This window comes from Hibiscus syriacus, unplaced genomic scaffold (genome assembly GCF_006381635.1).
Source record: "Hibiscus syriacus cultivar Baekdansim isolate YM2019G1 unplaced genomic scaffold, ASM638163v2 tig00112117_pilon, whole genome shotgun sequence".
Classification (NCBI taxonomy): Eukaryota; Viridiplantae; Streptophyta; class Magnoliopsida; order Malvales; family Malvaceae; genus Hibiscus; species Hibiscus syriacus.
This window is the reverse complement of record NW_024063256.1, coordinates 1-20,412: the sequence shown is the minus strand read 5'-3', so window position 1 is coordinate 20,412 and position 20,412 is coordinate 1. Positions and strand designations below refer to the sequence as shown.

The following is a 20,412-nucleotide window of genomic DNA, read 5'->3' as shown; positions in this document are numbered from 1 at the left end:
CTTACTAAACTTTGAAGTTCATCTGTTTTCACAATCTTCATTAACTCGATATTTTCGATACGAATTTCTCGATTTTCATGTAATAATATTTGAAGTTGAGCTTTCAATTCATCAACTACGTCCCCACACCCTTCATCCTTTTCAAGCCATCGAAAGAAACCACAACCATTCTACATCAAATACAAACCGAATACGTAAAACTCACGTTCGAAATTAATAAATATCATAAATAAAATTTCAATTCAGTTCGAGAGAATTATTCGATGGGTAAGTATGCTAAATTATATATCAGAGAAATAGTACGATTTCATGAAGTACATGTCTTGATAATTTCTGACAGAGACCCGAGGTTTACTTTGAGATTATAAAAGTCTCTATATGAAGCCTTGGGAACTAGACTGAAATTTAGCACAACTTATCATCCTCAGAAAGATGGTCAATCGGAGCGAACCATTCAGATACTTGAAGACATGCTAAGGGCGTGTGCTATTGATTTCAAAGGATCATGGGAAAAGTATTTGCCTTTGGCAGAATTTGTTTATAACAACAGTTATCAGTCGAGTATCAAAATGACTCCTTTTGAAGCCTTATATGGAAGAAAATGATGAACGTCCTTGAATTGGTATGAATTAAAAGATTGAGATATAATTGGTCCAAATTTGATCAAGGAAGTGGAGGACAAAGTGAAAGTAATTCAAGATAATCTCAAGATAGCTGCTGACAGATAAAAATCATATGATGATTTGAAAAGAAAAGAGATTGAGTTTCAAGAAGGCGATAAAGTGTTTCTGAAAGTATCACCATAGAAAAAGGTTAAGAGATTCAGGCGTAAAGGAAAGTTGAGTCCAAGGTTCATTGGCTAGAATATTAAGAGAGTTTTTCCGGTAGCTTATCAGTTGACGTTACCTCCATATATGGATAAGATTCATAATGTGTTTCATGTATCGATGCTTCGGAAGTATCGATCGGATCCTTTGCATGTCATTACACCAAAGGAAATTGAAATTCAACCGTATCTATCATATAAAGAAGAACCAGTAAAGATTTTAGCTCATGGAGTCAAAAAACTGAGGAATAAGTCAATTCCACTAGTGAAAGTTCTTTGGCGAAACCATAAAGTTGAGAAAGCGACTTGGGAATGAGAAGAAGACATGAAAAGACAATTTCCTCATCTTTTTACTCCATGTATGTAATTACGAATGGAAAATTCGAGGACGAATTTTCATTAAGGGGGAATAATTGTAATATCCCAAATTTTGTCTAGTGACTAAAATGTATGTTTTGAAAGTTTAGTGGTTAAAGTATAAACTTTGAAAAACTTAGGGACTAAAAATGTAATTTTAAAAAGTTATATATTTTATCCCTTAAATTAATCGTTTGGAATAAAACAAGGATTTTCGTGGTAATAATATTTTCGATAAGGGATTTATGTGAAAAGCTATAAAGCATTAAATTTCGGTATAGAAATCGAATAATCGGATCGAACCAGAATTTTACAAAAAATGAAGGAGGTTAGAGGATGGCTGGAAATATTATTTTCATATTTTAGATCAGAGAAATTTAGCTCAGATCAATGTACTTTTTTGGATTTGGTTGAACAATGGAAATTTTAGTGACTAAAATGTAATTTTTGAAAATTGTATGACCAAGTAGAAAGTCAAATTCAAATTTGTTCATCTTTGACTAGGGAATATTTTAATGTAAAATAATGCAATGGTAATTGGTAATTTTTAAGATTCATTGATGGTATTTTTGGAATTTCTAATTAATTGAATTTTAAATTCAATTATATTATTAAAGTGCCATATGTTAAGTTTAATTTATACTAGAATAATCAAAAAGTTTAGCACAATTTCAGCCATCTCCAAGTTCAAGGCCGAAACCACCATTGCTTCTAGGTAAGTATTTTATTTTTTATTTTTAAGCTTACGTGATTAATTTTTGGACTAAGTTGCGAAATAGAGAATTAATCTACATGAAATTCTCTATCATTTGGTATAAGTATTACATGGTGAACAAGCTTATGTGTTGATATTGAAAGTTAGGGTTATGTAGGGTTTATGGAGTTTAAAGAATTAATGAAAGATTATTGTGTTTTTAATGTTGGAGATTAATTCTCAAGCATGTATGATGTTTAAAATCAAGTGTAGAGTGATCTAAAGCATTTGAACACTTTAGGGTTTTAGGGATTGATTGGAGTTTGATTCAATTTGATGGTGTAATGGTAAGAATAGCATGGATTTGATCTAAGGGAGTTGAATTCATGCATGAAATTGAATGAAAACCATGTCCTAAAGCACTATATAGGTTCAGCCATTAGGGAAATTTGGGGGGAAATGTTGAAATAATTCATATGGTCTTGTATGGATATTAGAAGTGTTTTATGTAACTTGGAGATCAATTTGGAAGCTTGAAAAAGAAAAAAGGGCTAATTTACAAGTTTTGAGAGTTGTGGGATATTATTGCAAGAATGTGATATTTGGGGTGTTCAATGTTAATTTTTAGTATTTGAATGATGGAAATTTAAGTTGCAAAGTTGTTTGAAACCAAATTGTAAATTTGGTAAAATTTAGGGGTGGAATTTGAATGGTCCTAAAAATATATATAGAGACTTCATTGCAAATTTTTAAATATAAAAGTATCATTTGAGTAAATTAGAATAATTCTGGAAATTTTAGTAGCATGTTGCTTTTTTAAATGTGACATTATTAAAATGTAGCGTGTGATGTTCTCCCCAAGTGTCATATCATCAGTTTCGATTAGGTGAGGTGAAAGTGATACTTGTGGAGAACATTAGAGGATAATTCTTATTAGAGAAAACTTGAGATATTTAAAATGAATATAGGATATACTTTAGGGGTGGTTTTATAATAATACCAATAATAATATCTACCTACAACCTGGACTCTAAAATCCGACGTTATTATTTTAAAAACCTTTATAAATTAATTTTTTAAAAGTACAACTAAACCAAATTAGTTAGAAAAATACTCTTAAACTGCATACGTAGGATTACCTCGCGTCCTAAGAAACGCGAGTAAAAGTCTCACTTTATACAAGGCATGAGGTTTGTCCAATGTGGACACATTTTCAGAGAATACAATTTAATATTTGAATTAATGATCTCGCGTAATGTAGAACGTGAGGTTACCAAGATATTTAAATGTCTCAAAAAATTTATCGTGATTAATATTTAACATACCTTGCATTTTTCTAATATGTGAGGTATTTAGGGTCCGTTGGTTTATTAAAAACGTTTTTCGGAAAATGTTTTCCGTAAAATGAATTACATTTTCTGAAAAATATTTTATGGAAAACGTTTTACGATGTTTGGAAGATGTTGTTTAAATTATTTTTCCTCTAATTGATGAATTTTTTAAAAATTATTTATTACAAATATTAAATACAATAAATAATATAATTTATCATAAAAATTAATATTATTATTTTTAAAATATTAAAATAATTTATTTATTACTAAAATATTGTTTTTATAATTTATTAATAAAAATATTAATATTGGTATACTTTATTGAAATAAAAATATTATAAATTATATTAATTATTTATTAAAGTAATAGTGTTATATTATATTTTAAAAATATTAATTAGTATATTTTAAATATCTTTATTAAAATATTATTAGATTATTATATTAATACTAAATATATATAAATAATATTATTCATTATTAATAATTTAATAATATTATTTCTATGAATTAATAAATAATAAAAAATTTATTAATAATTTATTATATATTATTAAAATAAAAATATAATATCTTTTATTATTATAATATTTTATTATTATATTATTAAAATATAATATTAAAAATATAATTTATTATTTTATTATAATATTAAAAATGTAATATATTATTAATATTATTTCAAGCTCAAATCGCAAGTGCTTATAGGCATGTTCAAAGGGTATTTTCGAGTATTTAATCTCAAAATTTTTGTAATTTATAAGATTAGAGGCGTATTATTGAAATTTATCTTTCAGTTGAGGCCAATATCGAGATATATGAGACATTGTAAGCGGGGTAAAAATCGCGTTCAAAATGGTTGCTAAGCTTAGTTTTCTACATAAGAATATACTAACATGGCTTGATAGATAAAATAAATTTATAAGTTATTTGTACGGAGATGAATCCTTTTTTAGGGGCAATGTGGTGACACCCGTCACGACATTGTCTTCCCAGAACAAATCGAAATCTGCAATTGTCATACTAATTGTCTGCGTAATTTATACCACCAAGTTTGGCAATGGACAATATCACTATATTATGATTCTTATTTTTGGAACTATGAAGCAATTTTATTTTGTGACATTTTACATAGATATTGAATTTTAATTAGTATTGTCTATTTATAACTATCTAGTTTTTCTATTATTTTATTATATATTATGTAATAAAATGACTAAATTTAATTAAAAAAAGATTACATTTCTGGCATATTGGAAAACATGAGGTATGTTAAATACTACTTGCAATAAATTTCTCGAGACGTTTCAATATCAACGGAATCTCGTGTTCTACATAACGCGAGTAAAAGTCTCATTTTATACTAGAAGCGAGATTTATCCAACGTGGACACACTTTTCAAATGATGCAATTTAATATTGAATTTAATGAGCTCGCATATTGAAAAAACATGAGGTATGTTAAATATCACTCGTTATACATTTATTGAGACATTTCAATATTATAAGAATCTCACATGCTGCGTAACAATTAATTTCAATTCCACTATTAAATTGCATCATCCGTAAAACTCACGTATTGAAAAACGTGAGATATGTTAAATATTACTCGCGATAAATTTCTCAAGCGTTTTAATATCACATGAATTTTATGTTTTGCATAACGTGAGGTTATTAATTCTAATATTAAATTGCACCCCCTAAAAAAATGAGGTATTAAAAAACGTAAGATATATTAAATAGTGCTCGTGATAAATTTTTTGAGACGTTTTAATATCACAAGAATCTAAATTTCTACATAACGTGAGATCATTATTTTAATATTAAATTACATCCTCAAAAAAGTGTCCACGTTGGACAAAGCTCGCACCTGATATAAAACGAGACCTTTTAGGACATGAGGTAGCTTTACTTGTGTAATTTGAAAGTATTTTTCTAAAAATCTAGTTTAGATGTACTGTTAAATAATTAATTTATGGGGTTTTAAAATAACACCACCTTAAAATAAGTACCATGGGAGCTTCTTGTCTCTTCTTTTACAGCAACCATGATCTCTAACTTACACATATAAACAGGCAAGCTGGTCTTGTCTCTTTGGCAGAATCATGTTTATGCGGAACTCTAAATTTCTGAACAAAACCTTTCCCACAAAGAACAGCAAGAAAGAAAGAAAATTATAACTTTACAATCTAATATATATATATTACAGAAAGTTGGAAATTATACATTTTAAAATGACCCAAGTTGCTAATTCACAAAAATATACACCTTCTAAACTGTAAATTCTAATCGTATTTTTCTCCCCAAGAGCAAACCAAAAAGAAAACCCAGGAAAGAGACAGTAAAATATCACCAACTGTTTGCCTAACCGAGTCCCAAGCCAAATCCTCCACTCTTCTCTCGAACCAGAACCGCCACACGGCCATGAAAACGTGCAAAAAGATGCAGCCTTTGGCGAAGAACGACTGGAAATCCATGTCTTCGATGAAGGAGACCATGAACAGAAACAGTCCGATGGCGAAAAGGAGCAGACCGGAGAAGGAATCGGAAGTCCGGATTAAGAGCTGGTCGTGCGGGGTGGAGCCGAGGAGCTTCGTGGCGGTCTCTATGCCGTGGGTGAAGGTGTAGATTTCCTTCATGCGGAACATCATGAGGGCGCCGCTTGATAGGGCGATGACCGAGTGGAGGAGACAAATCAGCATGAACGCCGACGACGGCGGTGTGATGTTCTTGCTGACATTTTTTCGTGGTTTTTTAGTTTTTTTTCCTTAGAAATTCGACCCGACGGAAGGTTTTTAAGGTTTGGTTAAAATATGCATGGTTGCAGTGGAATGGAACACTAACTCTATTTGTTTCAGGAAGCGTTTGAGGAGGAGGAGAAGCAGAAGACGAAAAGGAAGATAGGATTTTTCTTAGTTTTATCGGTGACTTATTTGAGGTTTAATTCTGTTTCTGTCCCTTTATTATATAAAATATATAACTTGATCCCTTGTTTAAATTTAGCATAATTTGATCAATGCCTTTATAATATTATCAGTATAGTCAAATTGATTTTTTTTTAAATTATAGTCAAACTGATAACAATATTTTTCTTGAATATGGTTATTATAAATTAATACATCTTTACGTAGTTATTAAAAATCTTATAAATTACATGACTGTTTGAATTTAAAATTTTTAAAGAAAATAACATTCCGTAGAAATCGATGTGCTACTTTAAAAGGACTGTTTGATCCTAATTAGGTTTCCTTGCTACGCTGTTGTAATAAAAAAAATTTAAAATTAAATAATACTCCTCTTGATCATTAAAACCATTAAATGGATTCAAACTATCAACATCCTTAAGGTGATTAGTTATAATTTTTTAAAATCAATTTTAAACATTTAATTAATATATTATTTATTATTAATTAGATAAGATCAATTCAATTTTGATGTAGTAATAATTATATGACTGGATAATATTAAAAGAATACAATAACATCAATACTGAAAGGTAAAATTAACGGTGCTGTCAATTTGGATTTATTAATAAATCTCTTAAAGATAGGGACCGTATTAAGTTAAATTAAGATAGAAAGACCAAATTATAATATTTAGAATAATATAGAGACTAAATTCTAGTTATACCATTAGGTTTACTATTATTATTGTCTTGTGGAACTGGAAGATCCTGCCAAGTCGGGTTTAAGAGAAGATAGGGGATCTGGTGGGTGTCCACTTTGAGATATTAAATAATCTGCTTGTCCTTTGTAGAAACACGTGTTGGATTCTAACTGCTGCCGACAGTTAGATTTCTTGTGTGACTGTGAAAATAAGTACGTACAAATTCTACCCAAAAGAAAATTGATCAATTAACATATTATGCAGGCGATTTAATCTAAATAATTAATTATAATCCAATTATAGTTTTTGTACGTAGATTTATTCAACCGAATATTTATAGGGTCATCCAATGGGCAAAACTCTCGAGATAATATTCTCGAAAAAATTATTTCACGAGATAATGTACTCCCCAGATTAATTGCTCAAATAGGGTGAAATTCACAGTGTTAGTCGTAGATTGCCATGCCATCCGGGCGACCTACTAGGTCGTCATGGCTTCCTGGCGAGCTACGAGAGAGATTAACTTTGCATGTGCAATGCACGTCCTAACACGTTGGGCATCCGAGGGCATCCGAGTGAGGCCATCCGAGCGAGGCCGTGCACGTCCCAACACTCCCATGCATAGGTCGCTATGGCTTCCGGGCGACCTCCCAGGTCGCCATGCACGCCACTAGCTTTGCTCCCTCGTGCCACAGCTGCTCCCGCTGCTCCCTCGTGCCATAGCTTCGAGACTGTCCCCTCCCACTATCATAGATGCATTGTTGCAGCGTAAAATCAGATGTTGCATGCATCAATTAGTGTTGTATTATTGCAGCGTTCAACGATTGAAAAACATGCAGCAATTAGTGTTGTATTGATGCAGCGTTGAATGGTTGAAAATTTTGCAGCCTTCAACGTCAATTATACAGCTCAAAAATTGATTGCAGCTTACTTATATATTGGATATGAGGGGTTTAGGGTAGAAACATAAGAAAGAAAGAAAATTTGCCGAGAGAAAATAAATGAAAGGAAAGGAAGAAGAAGAAAGGGAGATAAAGGCTCAAACATCGTTCGTAAGGTAATTTTTTATTGTTTAATTTAGATTATTATATGAAATAATTAGTTTGTTAGTTTATGGTTTAAGTTATTTAGTTAGTTTGTTAGTTTAAGTTATATTATTTAGTCAGTTTGTTTGTTAGTATAAATTATTAGTTTGTTAGTTTAAGTTATATTATATTAGTTTGTTAGTTTAAGGTATATATTAGATTATATAAAACATTAGTTAATTAGTTTCTTAGTTTAAGTTATTAAATGTTAAAAAAATATTTAATTAATTTGTTAGTGTGTTTAAACGTATATTAGGTTGTTTGTTGAAGTTTAAGTTATATTATAAAAAATGGATTAATGCTTAATTAGTTTGTTAGTTTGTTATTTAAACTAACTTATATTATAATAAAGAAATAGTTTATTAGTTTAAGTTATATATATAATAGATTATATAAAATTAATTTGTTTAATTTATTGTTGTTTAAAGAACATTTTTTCACACTTACAGTGCATTATTCCATAACATTTGCCCACGTACAGATTGATTCGAAGAAATAAACAAGAAAGGAAAAGAAAAAAAAGGAAGAAGGCATAAATACGGGGGTAATTTATTATTTTTGTTGTTGTGTATGTGTAAATTAGTTAGTTAGTTAGTTAGTTAGTTAGTTAGTTTATATTAGATTATATAAAATTAATTTGTTTAATTATCTCGTTTAAAAAAATATCTTATCTAATTTTTTAATCTAAATTTATATTTTTTTATTTGTAGGGAAAATGAGCAACAACTATTTCACGATTGTCCATTATAATGGACAGATTATGGAAAATGAGGTCGGAGTTGTTTTTCAATCCGAAAAACCAATAAATATGATGTTAAAAAAAGACATCACATTTATAGAAATGAAGCAGAAGATTGAAAGAAAAATTCGAGCTGTAGTTGATAGTTTGAGGTACAGGTTTATGATATGTCCCAACCCAGTCAGATATGTTGCAGTACCAGTTGAAGCAGATGATGATATTGGAACCATGATTGGATTACATGAGTAAACCAATATAGCAGTTATTGAATTATTTGTTGATGTGCGTAACATATGTGATGTTCCTGGGTCATCAAGAGATGTGGCTTGAAATCCATCTGAAATGACTTTCGATAGTGAGTTTGAGTACCTGACATACAGGTTCCAAAACAGTTTTATGGAACTATTAGAAAGTGGAAATGAAGTCGGAGGGACGTCTGCATCAGCAGAGTATAAGATGAGAAACATACTAGAATTGGTTGTTGATATTGATGCTGAAAATCGTTTGGGAGAAATTCATGATGATTCAAGCGAAGATGAAGAAACCGAAGAACCCGTTTTGGGCGACGATGAAATTTTTTTCGGTGGAGGTACAATTGATGAAGTTTGACACCGTATGAAGCTACTCCTCATATGTACGAGGTAGACTATGATACGATGAGGGTACCTGAATTCCCAAACATGCCACATTTACCTCTGTACCAAATGATTGAATCATTCGATAATTCTGATGAATTTTCAGTTAGAGTGCAATTCAGAGGAAAAAATGAAGCTACGTGGGCGATTAAAGAGTACTGCATCAAATGCCATGTTGATGTCCATATTGCAGAGTCAAACCAGAAAACCCTATACGCGAAGTATGTAAAATATGGCCCAGAGTGCAAGTGGAAGATCAGAGTATCGAAAAATCAAAGGCACAATGCTTGGGTCATCACGGGGTATAATGGTCCGCACACATATTTGCGAAACTCCATCGAACAAGACCACCGACTATTGGACTCCGATGTAATATGCGAATACGTGAAGGTGATGGTTGAAAATGATCTAATGATATGTTGTTCAGTGTTAGTTGCATCTATTCGAAGACAATTTGGATATCAAGTAAATATGGCAAGGTGTGGAATGCGAAGATGAAGGCAATGAAGCTGACGTATGGAGATTGGGATACATCGTACAATGAGCTACCACATTTGCTATAAGCAATGAAGCGATTTATCCCAGAAACCATAGTGAAGTCTCAAGGCATGTATCGAAGGATTTCCATTTTGCAAACGTATGATCCAAGTAGATGGTACGTGGCTGTATGATTAATATAGGCATGTACTCTTGATGGCAGTTGCGCAAGATAGTGAGCGAAGTATCTTCTCAATTGCATTCGCCATTGTTGAGGGAGAGACAACAGAGGCTTGGGATTTCTTTCTGACCAATCTACATCAAAATGTCGTTCGTGAAGATGGAGGTTGTTTGATATCCGATAGAGGAACGTGTATTTTGGCGACAATTGAACGACCAGGAAGTCGTTGGATATCTCAGTATGCATTTTTGACATTTTGTATCCGTCATATTGGTAAGAATAGTATCGACCAGTTTCATAACGCACACATTCGTAGCGATATAGTCAGCATGGGTAAGTTTTATTTTCAATATTTAAGCATTTCTTACGTGGTTTTTTTAATTGTGGTTTAACACAATATATTATGAAACAGGATACGAACTACACCGACCAAATTTTGACAAGATATTGGAGAATTTGAAGGTATTTTACGATGATCGGCGTGTTTGGAAGTGGGCTTCAAAAATATCGCGGGAAAAATGGTCGCAAGCATACGATGAAGGTCGACGATACGGACATATGACCACAAACCTTGCTGAGACCATTAATTCAGTACTAAAAGGTATACGTCATCTCCCAAGAGTGTGGTGAAAGATACATACTTTAGATTGACTAAAGTTTGGTCCGATAAAAGCAAGAAAATTGAGTCTCATAAATAGAGGTAAAACTTGGGCTCCTACAGTGGTGGAATCAATGGAAGCAAATGAGCGATTGGCAACATCAATGGTTGTTCATAATTTTGACTGAGTTGGTCATACTTTTGTCGTGTCGTGTATACGTCATAATGTCGGAGGAGAAGACCAAACATTTAGAGTTGATTTACGACAGAAATTGTGTGATTGTGGTCGTTTTTAGGCATGGAAATATCCATGTGCTCATGCAGTCGCTGCATGTATGTATACTGGTGTAAGCGCATACACTTATGTTTATGAATGCTTTCACCTACGTAGGATAATAAATGTCTACAGCTATGCGTTCAGACAAATCCCGAATGAATCATATTGGCAGAAAAAGAATCATGACGAATGGCTGTCAAATCCAATACTTCGCAGAAGTCCAAAGGGTCGACCTGAGTCCACTTGTATTCATACCAATATGGATTTCCATGCTAGAGAGAGAGGTCAAGCAAAGAGATATGGAGTATGTAGGGGTGAAGGCCATTCAAAAAACAATCGTCCTAATTTACCAAGATATATGCCTCATCATTAGTAATCATATATGTATTTCTATGTATTTATCCGGATTTAATTTGTAATGATTTATAATTTGAGGACTTGAACATATTTGAATGGATGTGTGATTCAATTAACTATATTTTCGTTACATAACTAATACCCATCCATGATTTGATTTAATAATAATGATTTGATAATCATGATTTAATAGTGATTTTATAATTAAAATTATAATAATTATTTAGTAATGATTAGTAATAATGAAATTATTATTAATATTTAATTATTTGATAGTAATGATTTAGTAATGATTAGTAATAATGAAAATTATTAATAATTAAATATTTGATAGTAATGATTTAATAATTATTACTAATAATTATGGAATAATAATATTTAATGGGGTGATAAATTTTATATATTCACATTGAAGTTGAATTATGTAATTTTTGTCGATAAATTATTTGAGTGACTTTTTAAATTATAATGGCGTGTGGTTCAATTAACCATAATAATGATTTAATAATAATTTAATAATGATTTGAATATTTGATGATATGATGATTTAATAATGATTTGATAATAATGATTTAACAATGATTTAGTAATGATTATTATAATAATGATTTAGTAATAATCATTATAATAATGATTTGATAATAATGATTTAATAATAATGATTTGATAATAATGATTTGATAATAATGATAATAATAATTTAATAAATATTTAGTAATTATTATTAATAATAATTTATTATTAATATTTAATTATTTAATATTAATATTTAAGAGATTCGAACGTTAACCATTTAATTTTAGCAAATAACAAATCATTTTCATATTTAAATCAAAACACAAAGGATTTTTTTTAATAATTATATAATTTAGTAATAATTTGATAATAATGATTTGATAATAATGATTTTAATATTTAATGATTTGATGATTTAGTAATGATTTGATAATAATTATTATAATAATTATTTAGTAATAATCATTATAATAATGATGATAATGATTTAGTAATGATTTGATAATAATAATTTATTATTAATATTTAATAATTTATTATTAATATTTAATGATTTGATACTAATAATCATTATAAATATGTCGAATTTGTTAAGGTTAAAAAATTAGTCTAATTTCAATATTTAATTTGTAAAAAATAACAAATGAGTTTACAATTGTTGCCGATGCCGGGGTGTTGTTGAATGATAATGTCGGGGCCGACGTCTGATGCGTTGTGGCCATTGCGGTTGCTCAGGAGTATGGTACCCATCCTCCTCATGTATGGGGGGCATTTGAACTGTCATTCCACCAGTTTCCGATTCCATCCCACTTGGAAACGTTGACTGACATATACTGGTATTTGACATCATAGATGTCATTTGGTCAAAGTCATATGTCGACTCAAACATGAGAGAGTAGATGGGTGCCTCAGGCTGCACAAACTCTGGTATGTATGTCGGGACAATAGAATCATCAAATGTGTGATGCAATGATCCCGCATCGTCGAACGGTTGTGGTGCGCTATTATCCACATCGGTTATTTCCGCTTCAGGTTGTTGAGATGAACTCCCACTCCCACTCAGTAGAGAGTATTCAGCTTTACCAAATCTTTTCATAACTCAAAAACTATAGCCTCTCTACCATTTTTGTTAAGAATGACTTTCTATTATCCCAAAAATAAGCAAGGTAAGCCGAAGTCTCAAAATTAAAGTCGTCGTCTTGAATGAGGTCAAGTTGACATAAATGAAACCCTATTGTTCCAAGCATTAATGTAGTTTGCATGTTTCTCAACTCAATTCACCTTTTCTTTATGGCGACCATCAAATCTGTGCAGGTGGTCATGCGTCTCAACCCAATTCACCTGACAACGACCATCTATGTTTTGGAGAAGGTCATGATCCCATGGACTCCGTGGAATAGGTTGATGGAAGTGGAATTGCCTCAGCACTCTATCACCAAATTGGATCTCAACAAAAGAAAAATTGATTAATGGTGTAACAACACACCAATATTGAAACCCATCTAAAACATCGTGCAACACCAACGCCAAAATTTATTCATTCATGTATGGTCTCCAATTAAACTGTACAATTAAATTAACAATAAAATTGATTTAAATCAAATAATATAGTTAATTTAAATAATAAATAATAATAATAAATTATACATACCTCCTTTTTGGCATTAATGTCGATCTTCAGCGTGAACTCTTTAATGTTGTTGTGCACTAACCTCGTGCCTTCAATTTTATGCCTTCATCTGTATATTAATTAAGTAATTTGGCAAAAATTTGAGGATTAAATCGAAAGTTTTCAAAATTTTAGGCCATTTTAGAAGTTAAAGGAAATTTAGGGACCAAGCCCTGCATTACTCCTTTTAGTGTCGGCAGAAAATTTCATATAAATATGAATGGTTTTCTGTTTTCAAAACAGAAAACAATTGTGAAATTCTTCCTCACGCACACAACTTCCAAACTCGATTCCGACGCCGTCCGAATTCCGATCGTTGTTTTGAAACCACCGTTGTGTTCATCATCGAGCGAGGAGCAAAACCTTCAAATTAATTGAAGCGAAACGCGGCCAAACGTCGGGAATTTCCAGTCAAAGTAGCGACGGTTTTGTTAGCTCTATCGCCGAGAAAATCTTAAATTCACCGCTGATCGTTGCTCTGTTTACGACACCTCCCGCACCATCGTGTTCCTTGTGCCGTTCCGAGTTCACCGGTGTCAACCTTGTCCGCCGTAGACGGCGGCGCGTGGGGAGGTGGTGCAGTCAAAGATTCGGCCGATTTGAAATCGAGCTCTCCGCCGTTCAAAAATTTGAACCGATCGTTGTAAGTATCTTGAAATCGCTCAAAATAATTTTAGAAATTTTTTCCGGGATTTTTAGGGCCCCGGAGGACGCATCACGCGCCACACGCGCCGCCGCAGGGCGAGTGGCTGCTGGAAACCGGTTTAACCGGTTCGAACCGGTTTGACCGGTCTGAACCGGTCTGACCGGTCTGACCCGACCCGACCGTTGACCCGACCCGACCCGACCGTTGACCCGACCCGACCATTGACCGTTGACCGTTGACTTTCTTTGACCAAAACTTAAAATGGCTTTGACCGAGCATTAAACGACCGTTAATATTTTCCGAGTATACCTATCCTGATAGTTTTCGACGTGCCGAATCCGTTTCCGTGGTCCGTTTTGTCAAATTCGAATCCGAAGGTCTCCAAATCTACGGTCAAAGTGGTTGACTTTGACTTTGACCAAGAATTTGAATTTTCGAAAAGTCATACTTTATGTTTTTCGACGCCCTGATTCCGATTCCGTAATCCGTTTGGCCAATTCAGACTCGAAATACCTCAAATTGATAGTCAAACCCGAAAAATGCGTATATACTTAAGAAGTTTAGCTTTGAACAATTGAATAGGATTTGAGACTGATAAATATTATTGTTTGAAGGTACAAGAGACTCTCCGGATTGTTCGACAGCTCGACCCACTCTTCTAGATCAGTTAAACCACGTGTGCCAGTATTCACCCGTTCGAAATTGTAGCAGAGCGTGTGAAACCAGCAATCAGTAGATTTGTTATTTGAATCTATTGTCGAGGTGTGTTCCCTACTTGTTATGACTGTTTTATTGGTTTTAATACGTGGTACACCGAATTCATTGGCTATTGTTTTATGGATGCACCAATTTAATGTGACAATTTATGGAATATGGCTGCTATCTAATTTTTGTTTTGAAATGGTATATGATTACTATGTTTTTGGATTTATGGAGTTTATGTCACGGTGCAATTGAATTTTGGAATTGAAATACGATGGATAGCTCTGATCAAGCTAACTGGGCCTAATGTGACTCTTGAGGGCCCCTAGATGTTTCATTAGGTCGCTTTCCTTTGCTGTGTGCTTAGGGTAAGCTATATGGACTTATTGACTTGGGCTTAAGGATACAAGCTTCAGAGCCTATCCTTAAGTCGGCTTTCTTTTGCTATGTGCATAAAGTAAGCTATATGGAAAATAATTTTGGGAACTACTGATGGTGTACCAGAAAAGGGTTTAAACTATGATTTTCAAAAAGTTAAACTCTTTTAACGAATTTGTGAGATTACTGGACTATGATTTGTACCTATTGTGATTTTATGGAAATGTTGGGACACACTGAGCCTAGCTCACCTTTTGAAAATGTTTTCCCCTTTCAGATACTGTTGGGTAGATACCTTGGTTCGAGCACTTGGAGGATCAACATATCTCTTGAAGTAAATCAGATTGTAATGTTTTTATCTGGCAAGTTTACTTTATTTTGGTGACATGGACCTTATTTTAAAATATCGGATTTTATAATGATAACACTTTTGCTACTACTGCTCGTTTTGTGATTTTGAATTTGAAGACATGTTTTAATTAAATTATTATTTATTTGTACTATATTACGAGTTGGTTTTTGATAGTATAAATTGTTTATAATTTCATGTTTTTATAATGTGATTTTATATTGATGGAATAACGGTTGTGAAAAATGTCTTTAATAATTATAATGTGATCCACTAGACTTAGTCGAAACGCGTAGGCCGGGTCTAGGGGGTTACATTTATTAGTATCAGAGCTTTTGGTTTTTAACCCTCGGACTGTGTATGAGTCCACATTGAAAATACGGTTTTGAAATATTTTACAAAACGAGTTACTAAGGCCAGTCACAAAGTTATTAAGATTTTAACTATGTTTGAGACTCCAAGTGCTTATCTAACCCTAAGTTTTTATCTTCTGTAGTAAACTTGAGATCCATCAAAATGAGTGCTAGACGTAGTCGTCGAACTAGCCGTGGACGAGGTCGAGTGGCTAGATTCGCAGATCCGATCGATGAGATACGAGTAGATCCCCCACCTCCGATAGGTGATCATGCTCCTACGACCCCAACGGATCTGCCTCCTGCCGCTGGTATTGGCATGACTACACCGATAATAGGAGCGACCGATATTGAGTTAGAGTCTACCCGGAGTTGCTTTGGATGAGAATTTTGGTAGACAATTTCTGCAGTTAATACAGGGAGCAGTCAGCTACTGGTGTTGTATCTGAGGTTCCTATTTCGCAGACTTTGATTGCCAATGGAGTTAGAACTTTTGGGGGACAGATAGGTGGAGCTCCTACTGAAGCTGAGGATTGGCTCCAGGATACAGAGACGCATGGATCAGTTTGGGTTTGGACTCAATTAAGAGATATCAGGGTGCTGTGGCGATGTTAGATGGCAATGCCTACACTTGGTGGGAGTCAGTGACCATAGTGTTCCTACCGATCGTTTGACCTGGAATTTCTTTAAGGATCGCTTTCGGAGCCATTTTCTGGGAGAGCGCTACTTAGCTCAGAGACGACAACAGTTTCAAGACCTGGTTCAGGAGACATGACTGTTTCTGAATATGAGATCGAGTTCCTGAAATTGCTGAAGTATGGATTCAGTATGGTACCTACGGAGAGAGATCGATGTCGTAAATTTGCCCTTGGACTCAGATACGAGCTGCGTAGGCAAGTTGTAACCCATCAGATGAGATATTTGATGTGCTGGTGGGCAGAGCCAAAGATCGGAAGAGGTGGAGTTTTTAGCTTCTGGTAGAGAGCGTGTTGATCAAGATCGATCTAAGAAATTTCAGGCCCGATGGAGTCATCAGCACAGTCCGAAAGAGGACTCGTACTTCAGCCCCTCATAGAAGCATACACGTTTCAGGCCTGCAGCATCCTCACCTTTAGCTGTCAGTCGAGGCGGTTCCTCGTCGTATTATACTGGGCCCCTTTGTGAGTATTGTGGTAAACAACACTCAGGAGAGTGTCGTAAGAAGATGGGTCCTTTGCTATCAGTGTGGATCTAGTGGTCATTATCGGAGGGTTGTCCTCAGTTAGTTTCGTTTGAGCAGACCACTACCCAAACTCCTGTGCGTTCGCAGACTACAGTACAGACCCCAATTAGAGATCGTAGTCAAGAGATCGTAGTCAAGGAAAGACTCGAGGATCACGTCCAGGACAGAGTAGAGCCCGACCTCAGCAAAATAGAGGGCCAACAGCTTCTGAGGCTAGACAACCAGCTTTGGTTTATGCAACTAACGTCGTGATGACAGAGATGAGCCTGAGGTTATTGCAGGTACATTTACTATTTATTCTACCCCATACTTTGCATTATTGGACAATGGTTCCACTCACTATGTATCGAGCTCAGTATCTCGAAACCTTCAGATTCCGATCGAGAACACTGAAAATACTGTTACAGTTACAAGTCCAGTTGGACAAGCGGTATTAGTAAATAAAGTATTCCGGCGTTGTCCTCTCGAGGTTCAGGGAGAAATTTTTCTCGCTGATCTTATGGAGCTTCCTTTAGAGGAGTTCGATCTAATTCTTGGAATGGATTGGTTGAATAAAAACAAGGTAAAGCTGGATTGCGAATACAAGCGGGCTACTCTGAAGACTTCAGATGGTCGGACTGTTGTGTTAATTGGTGAACGGCGTGGTTATCTCTCCAACATAGTTTCAGTGATGGAAATTGATCGTATGATCTGGAAGGGATATGAGACCTTCATTGCTTGTATTTTGAACACCAAAGGTGCATTGTCCACAATCGAGAAGATTCGTACAGTTAGCGAGTTTCCTGATGTTTTTTCCGGAGGAGTTGCCTGGGTTACCTCCTGATAGAGAGGTAGAGTTCGAGATTGAGACTTATCCAGGATCTTCACCTATTTCTATGGCACCTTATCGTATGGCTCCAAAGGAACTTAAGGAGTTGAAAGTCCAATTGCAAGAATTATTCGATCGAGGATTTATCCGACATAGTACTTCACCATGGGAGCTCCAGTTCTATTCGTGAAAAAGAAGGATGGGGCTAAGATTATGTATTGATTATCGAATTGAACAAGATGACGGTCAAGAATAAATACCCATTACCCAGGATTGATGACTTATTTGATCAATTGCGAGGGACTGTTCTCTAAGATTGATCTTCGTTCGGGTATTATCAATTGAAAGTTAAAGGATCTGATGTTGCAAAAACGGCCATTCGCACTAGATATGGTCATTATGAATTTTAGTGATGCCTTTTGGTTTGACGAACGCTCCTGCAGCTTTTATGGATTTGATGAATCGGGTGTTCCGACCATATTTGGATCAATTTGTGGTGGTCTTCATTGACGATATTCTATATTCTCGTACTGAGGCAGAGCATGACGAGCATTTGAAGATCATTCTGCGGACTTTGAGAGAGCATCGTCTATATGCCAACTAAGCAAGTGTGAGTTTTGGCTTCAAGAAGTGTCATTTCTGGGGCATATTATTTCTGCGTGAGGTGTTCAGGTTGATCCCAGCAAGATAGAGGCCATTATGAATTGGAAACGACCTAAGAACGTATCTGAAATCCGCAGTTTCTTGGGCTTGGTGGTTATTATCGACGTTTTGTTGAGGGCTTCTCGATCATTGCTTCTCCTTTGACAAAGTTGTTAAGGAAGAATGTGCTGTTTGACTGGGTGAGGCACAACAGGAGAGCTTTGAGAATTAAAGGCGGTTTTGACTCAAGCACCTGTGTTGATTCAACCGGAGTCCGGAAAGGATTTTACAGTGTATAGTGATGCTTCACATTCAGGACTTGGTTGTGTTTTAATGCAGGAAAGTAAGGTGGTGGCTTATGCATCCCGTCAGCTGCGGCCGCATGAGGAGTAACTATCCTACTCATGATTTAGAGTTGGCAGCAGTAATTTTTGCCTTGAAGATTTGGAGACACTATCTTTATGGAGAGAAGTGTTACATTTTCACAGATCATAAGAGCTTAAAGTATCTTCTGACCCAGAAGGAACTTAATTTGAGACAACGTCGCTGGTTAGAGCTTCTAAAGGATTATGATTGCGTGATTGATTACCACCCTGGTAAAGCTAACATTGTAGCAGATGCTTTGAGTCGAAAGACGGTATCGGAGTTGAGGTCTTTAATGGCCAAGATGAATTTATGACGATGGCACTTTGTTAGCAGAATTGCAAGTTAAGCCGACCTTGGTTGATGAGATCAAGGCTAAACAGCCCCTTGATAGCTCCTTGTTTTCCATCTTTGAGCAAGTAGAGCAGGGGACAAACTTAGATTACGCAATTGATTATGATGAAGTTTTATGTTTAAAGGTAGATATTGTGTGCCTGATGATGCTGAATTGAGGCAGACTATCCTTATTGAGGCTCATAGTAGTCCATATGCTATGCACCCCGGAGGAGATAAGATGTACTGGAATTTGAGAGAGAGGTATTATTGGACTGGTATGAAGAAAGACATATCTGACTTTGTGGCTAGGTGTTTGACTTGTCAGCAAGTTAAGGCAGAACATCAACATCCATCAGGTTTGTTACAGCCTATCAAGATTCCTGAATGGAAATGGGAGCGTATTACTATGGATTTTGTTACTGGCTTGCCTATGACTCCTTTGAAAAAAGATTCTGTTTGGGTGATTGTTGACAGACTTACAAAGTCAGCTCACTTCATTCCTGTGCGAGTAAATTATACTTTGGATAAGCTGGCAAGATTGTATATTTCAGAGATTGTCAGATTGCATGGTGTTCCATTGTATTATTCTGATCGAGATCCGAGATTTACTTCGAGATTTTGGAAGGCGTTACATACGGCTTTGGGAACAAGATTGGATTATAGTACATCCTTTCATCCACAAACTGATGGTCAATCTGAGAGAGTAATTCAGATTTTGGAGGATATGTTGCGGGGTTGCGTAATCGATTTTCATGGTAGTTGGGAGAACTTTTTGCCGTTGGCTGAATTTGCTTACAATACAGTTATCAGACCAGTATTCGTATGGCACCCTATGAAGCACTATATGGGCGTAAATGTCGCACTCCGATCTGTTGGACTGAGTTGCGTGATAGGAAACGTTGGGACCTGAGTTAGTGCGAGAGACGGAGGACACAGTTAGATTAATCCGTGACCGTCTGAAAGAGGCATTTGATAGGCAGAAATCTTATGCAGATCAAAGAAGGAAGGATATACAGTTTGAAGTGGGAGATCGGGTCTTTTGAAAGTTTCACCCTGGAAGAAAGTATTAAGATTCGGGCGTAAGGGTAAATTGAGTCCAAGATTTATTGGACCATTTCGTATCTTGAAGAGGGTAGGACCTGTTGCATATCAGCTTGAGTTGCCTTCTGAGCTAAGTCGTATTCATGATGTCTTGTATCAATGTTGAGGAGATACCGTCCAGATCCAGGTCACATTATTCAGGTTGAAGAAGTAGAGCTGAGA

The 20,412-nt window shown here is 34.7% G+C and overlaps 1 protein-coding gene across 1 annotated transcript; it reads right to left on the bottom strand.

Annotated features, from left to right (window-relative positions):
- Positions 1-5,429: 5,429 nt before the first annotated feature.
- LOC120174749 lies at positions 5,430-6,117 on the bottom strand. Its single transcript, XM_039181503.1, has one exon. It carries the CDS (start codon positions 5,910-5,912, stop codon positions 5,496-5,498), a length of 417 nt encoding a protein of 138 aa, XP_039037434.1. The 5' UTR covers positions 5,913-6,117; the 3' UTR covers positions 5,430-5,495.
- Positions 6,118-20,412: the final 14,295 nt, after the last annotated feature.

Excerpts from the sequence above, each read along its gene's own strand:
- LOC120174749 (XM_039181503.1), bottom strand. The coding sequence starts at position 5,912 with ATGCTGATTTGTCTCCTCCACTCGGTCATCGCCCTATCAAGCGGCGCC.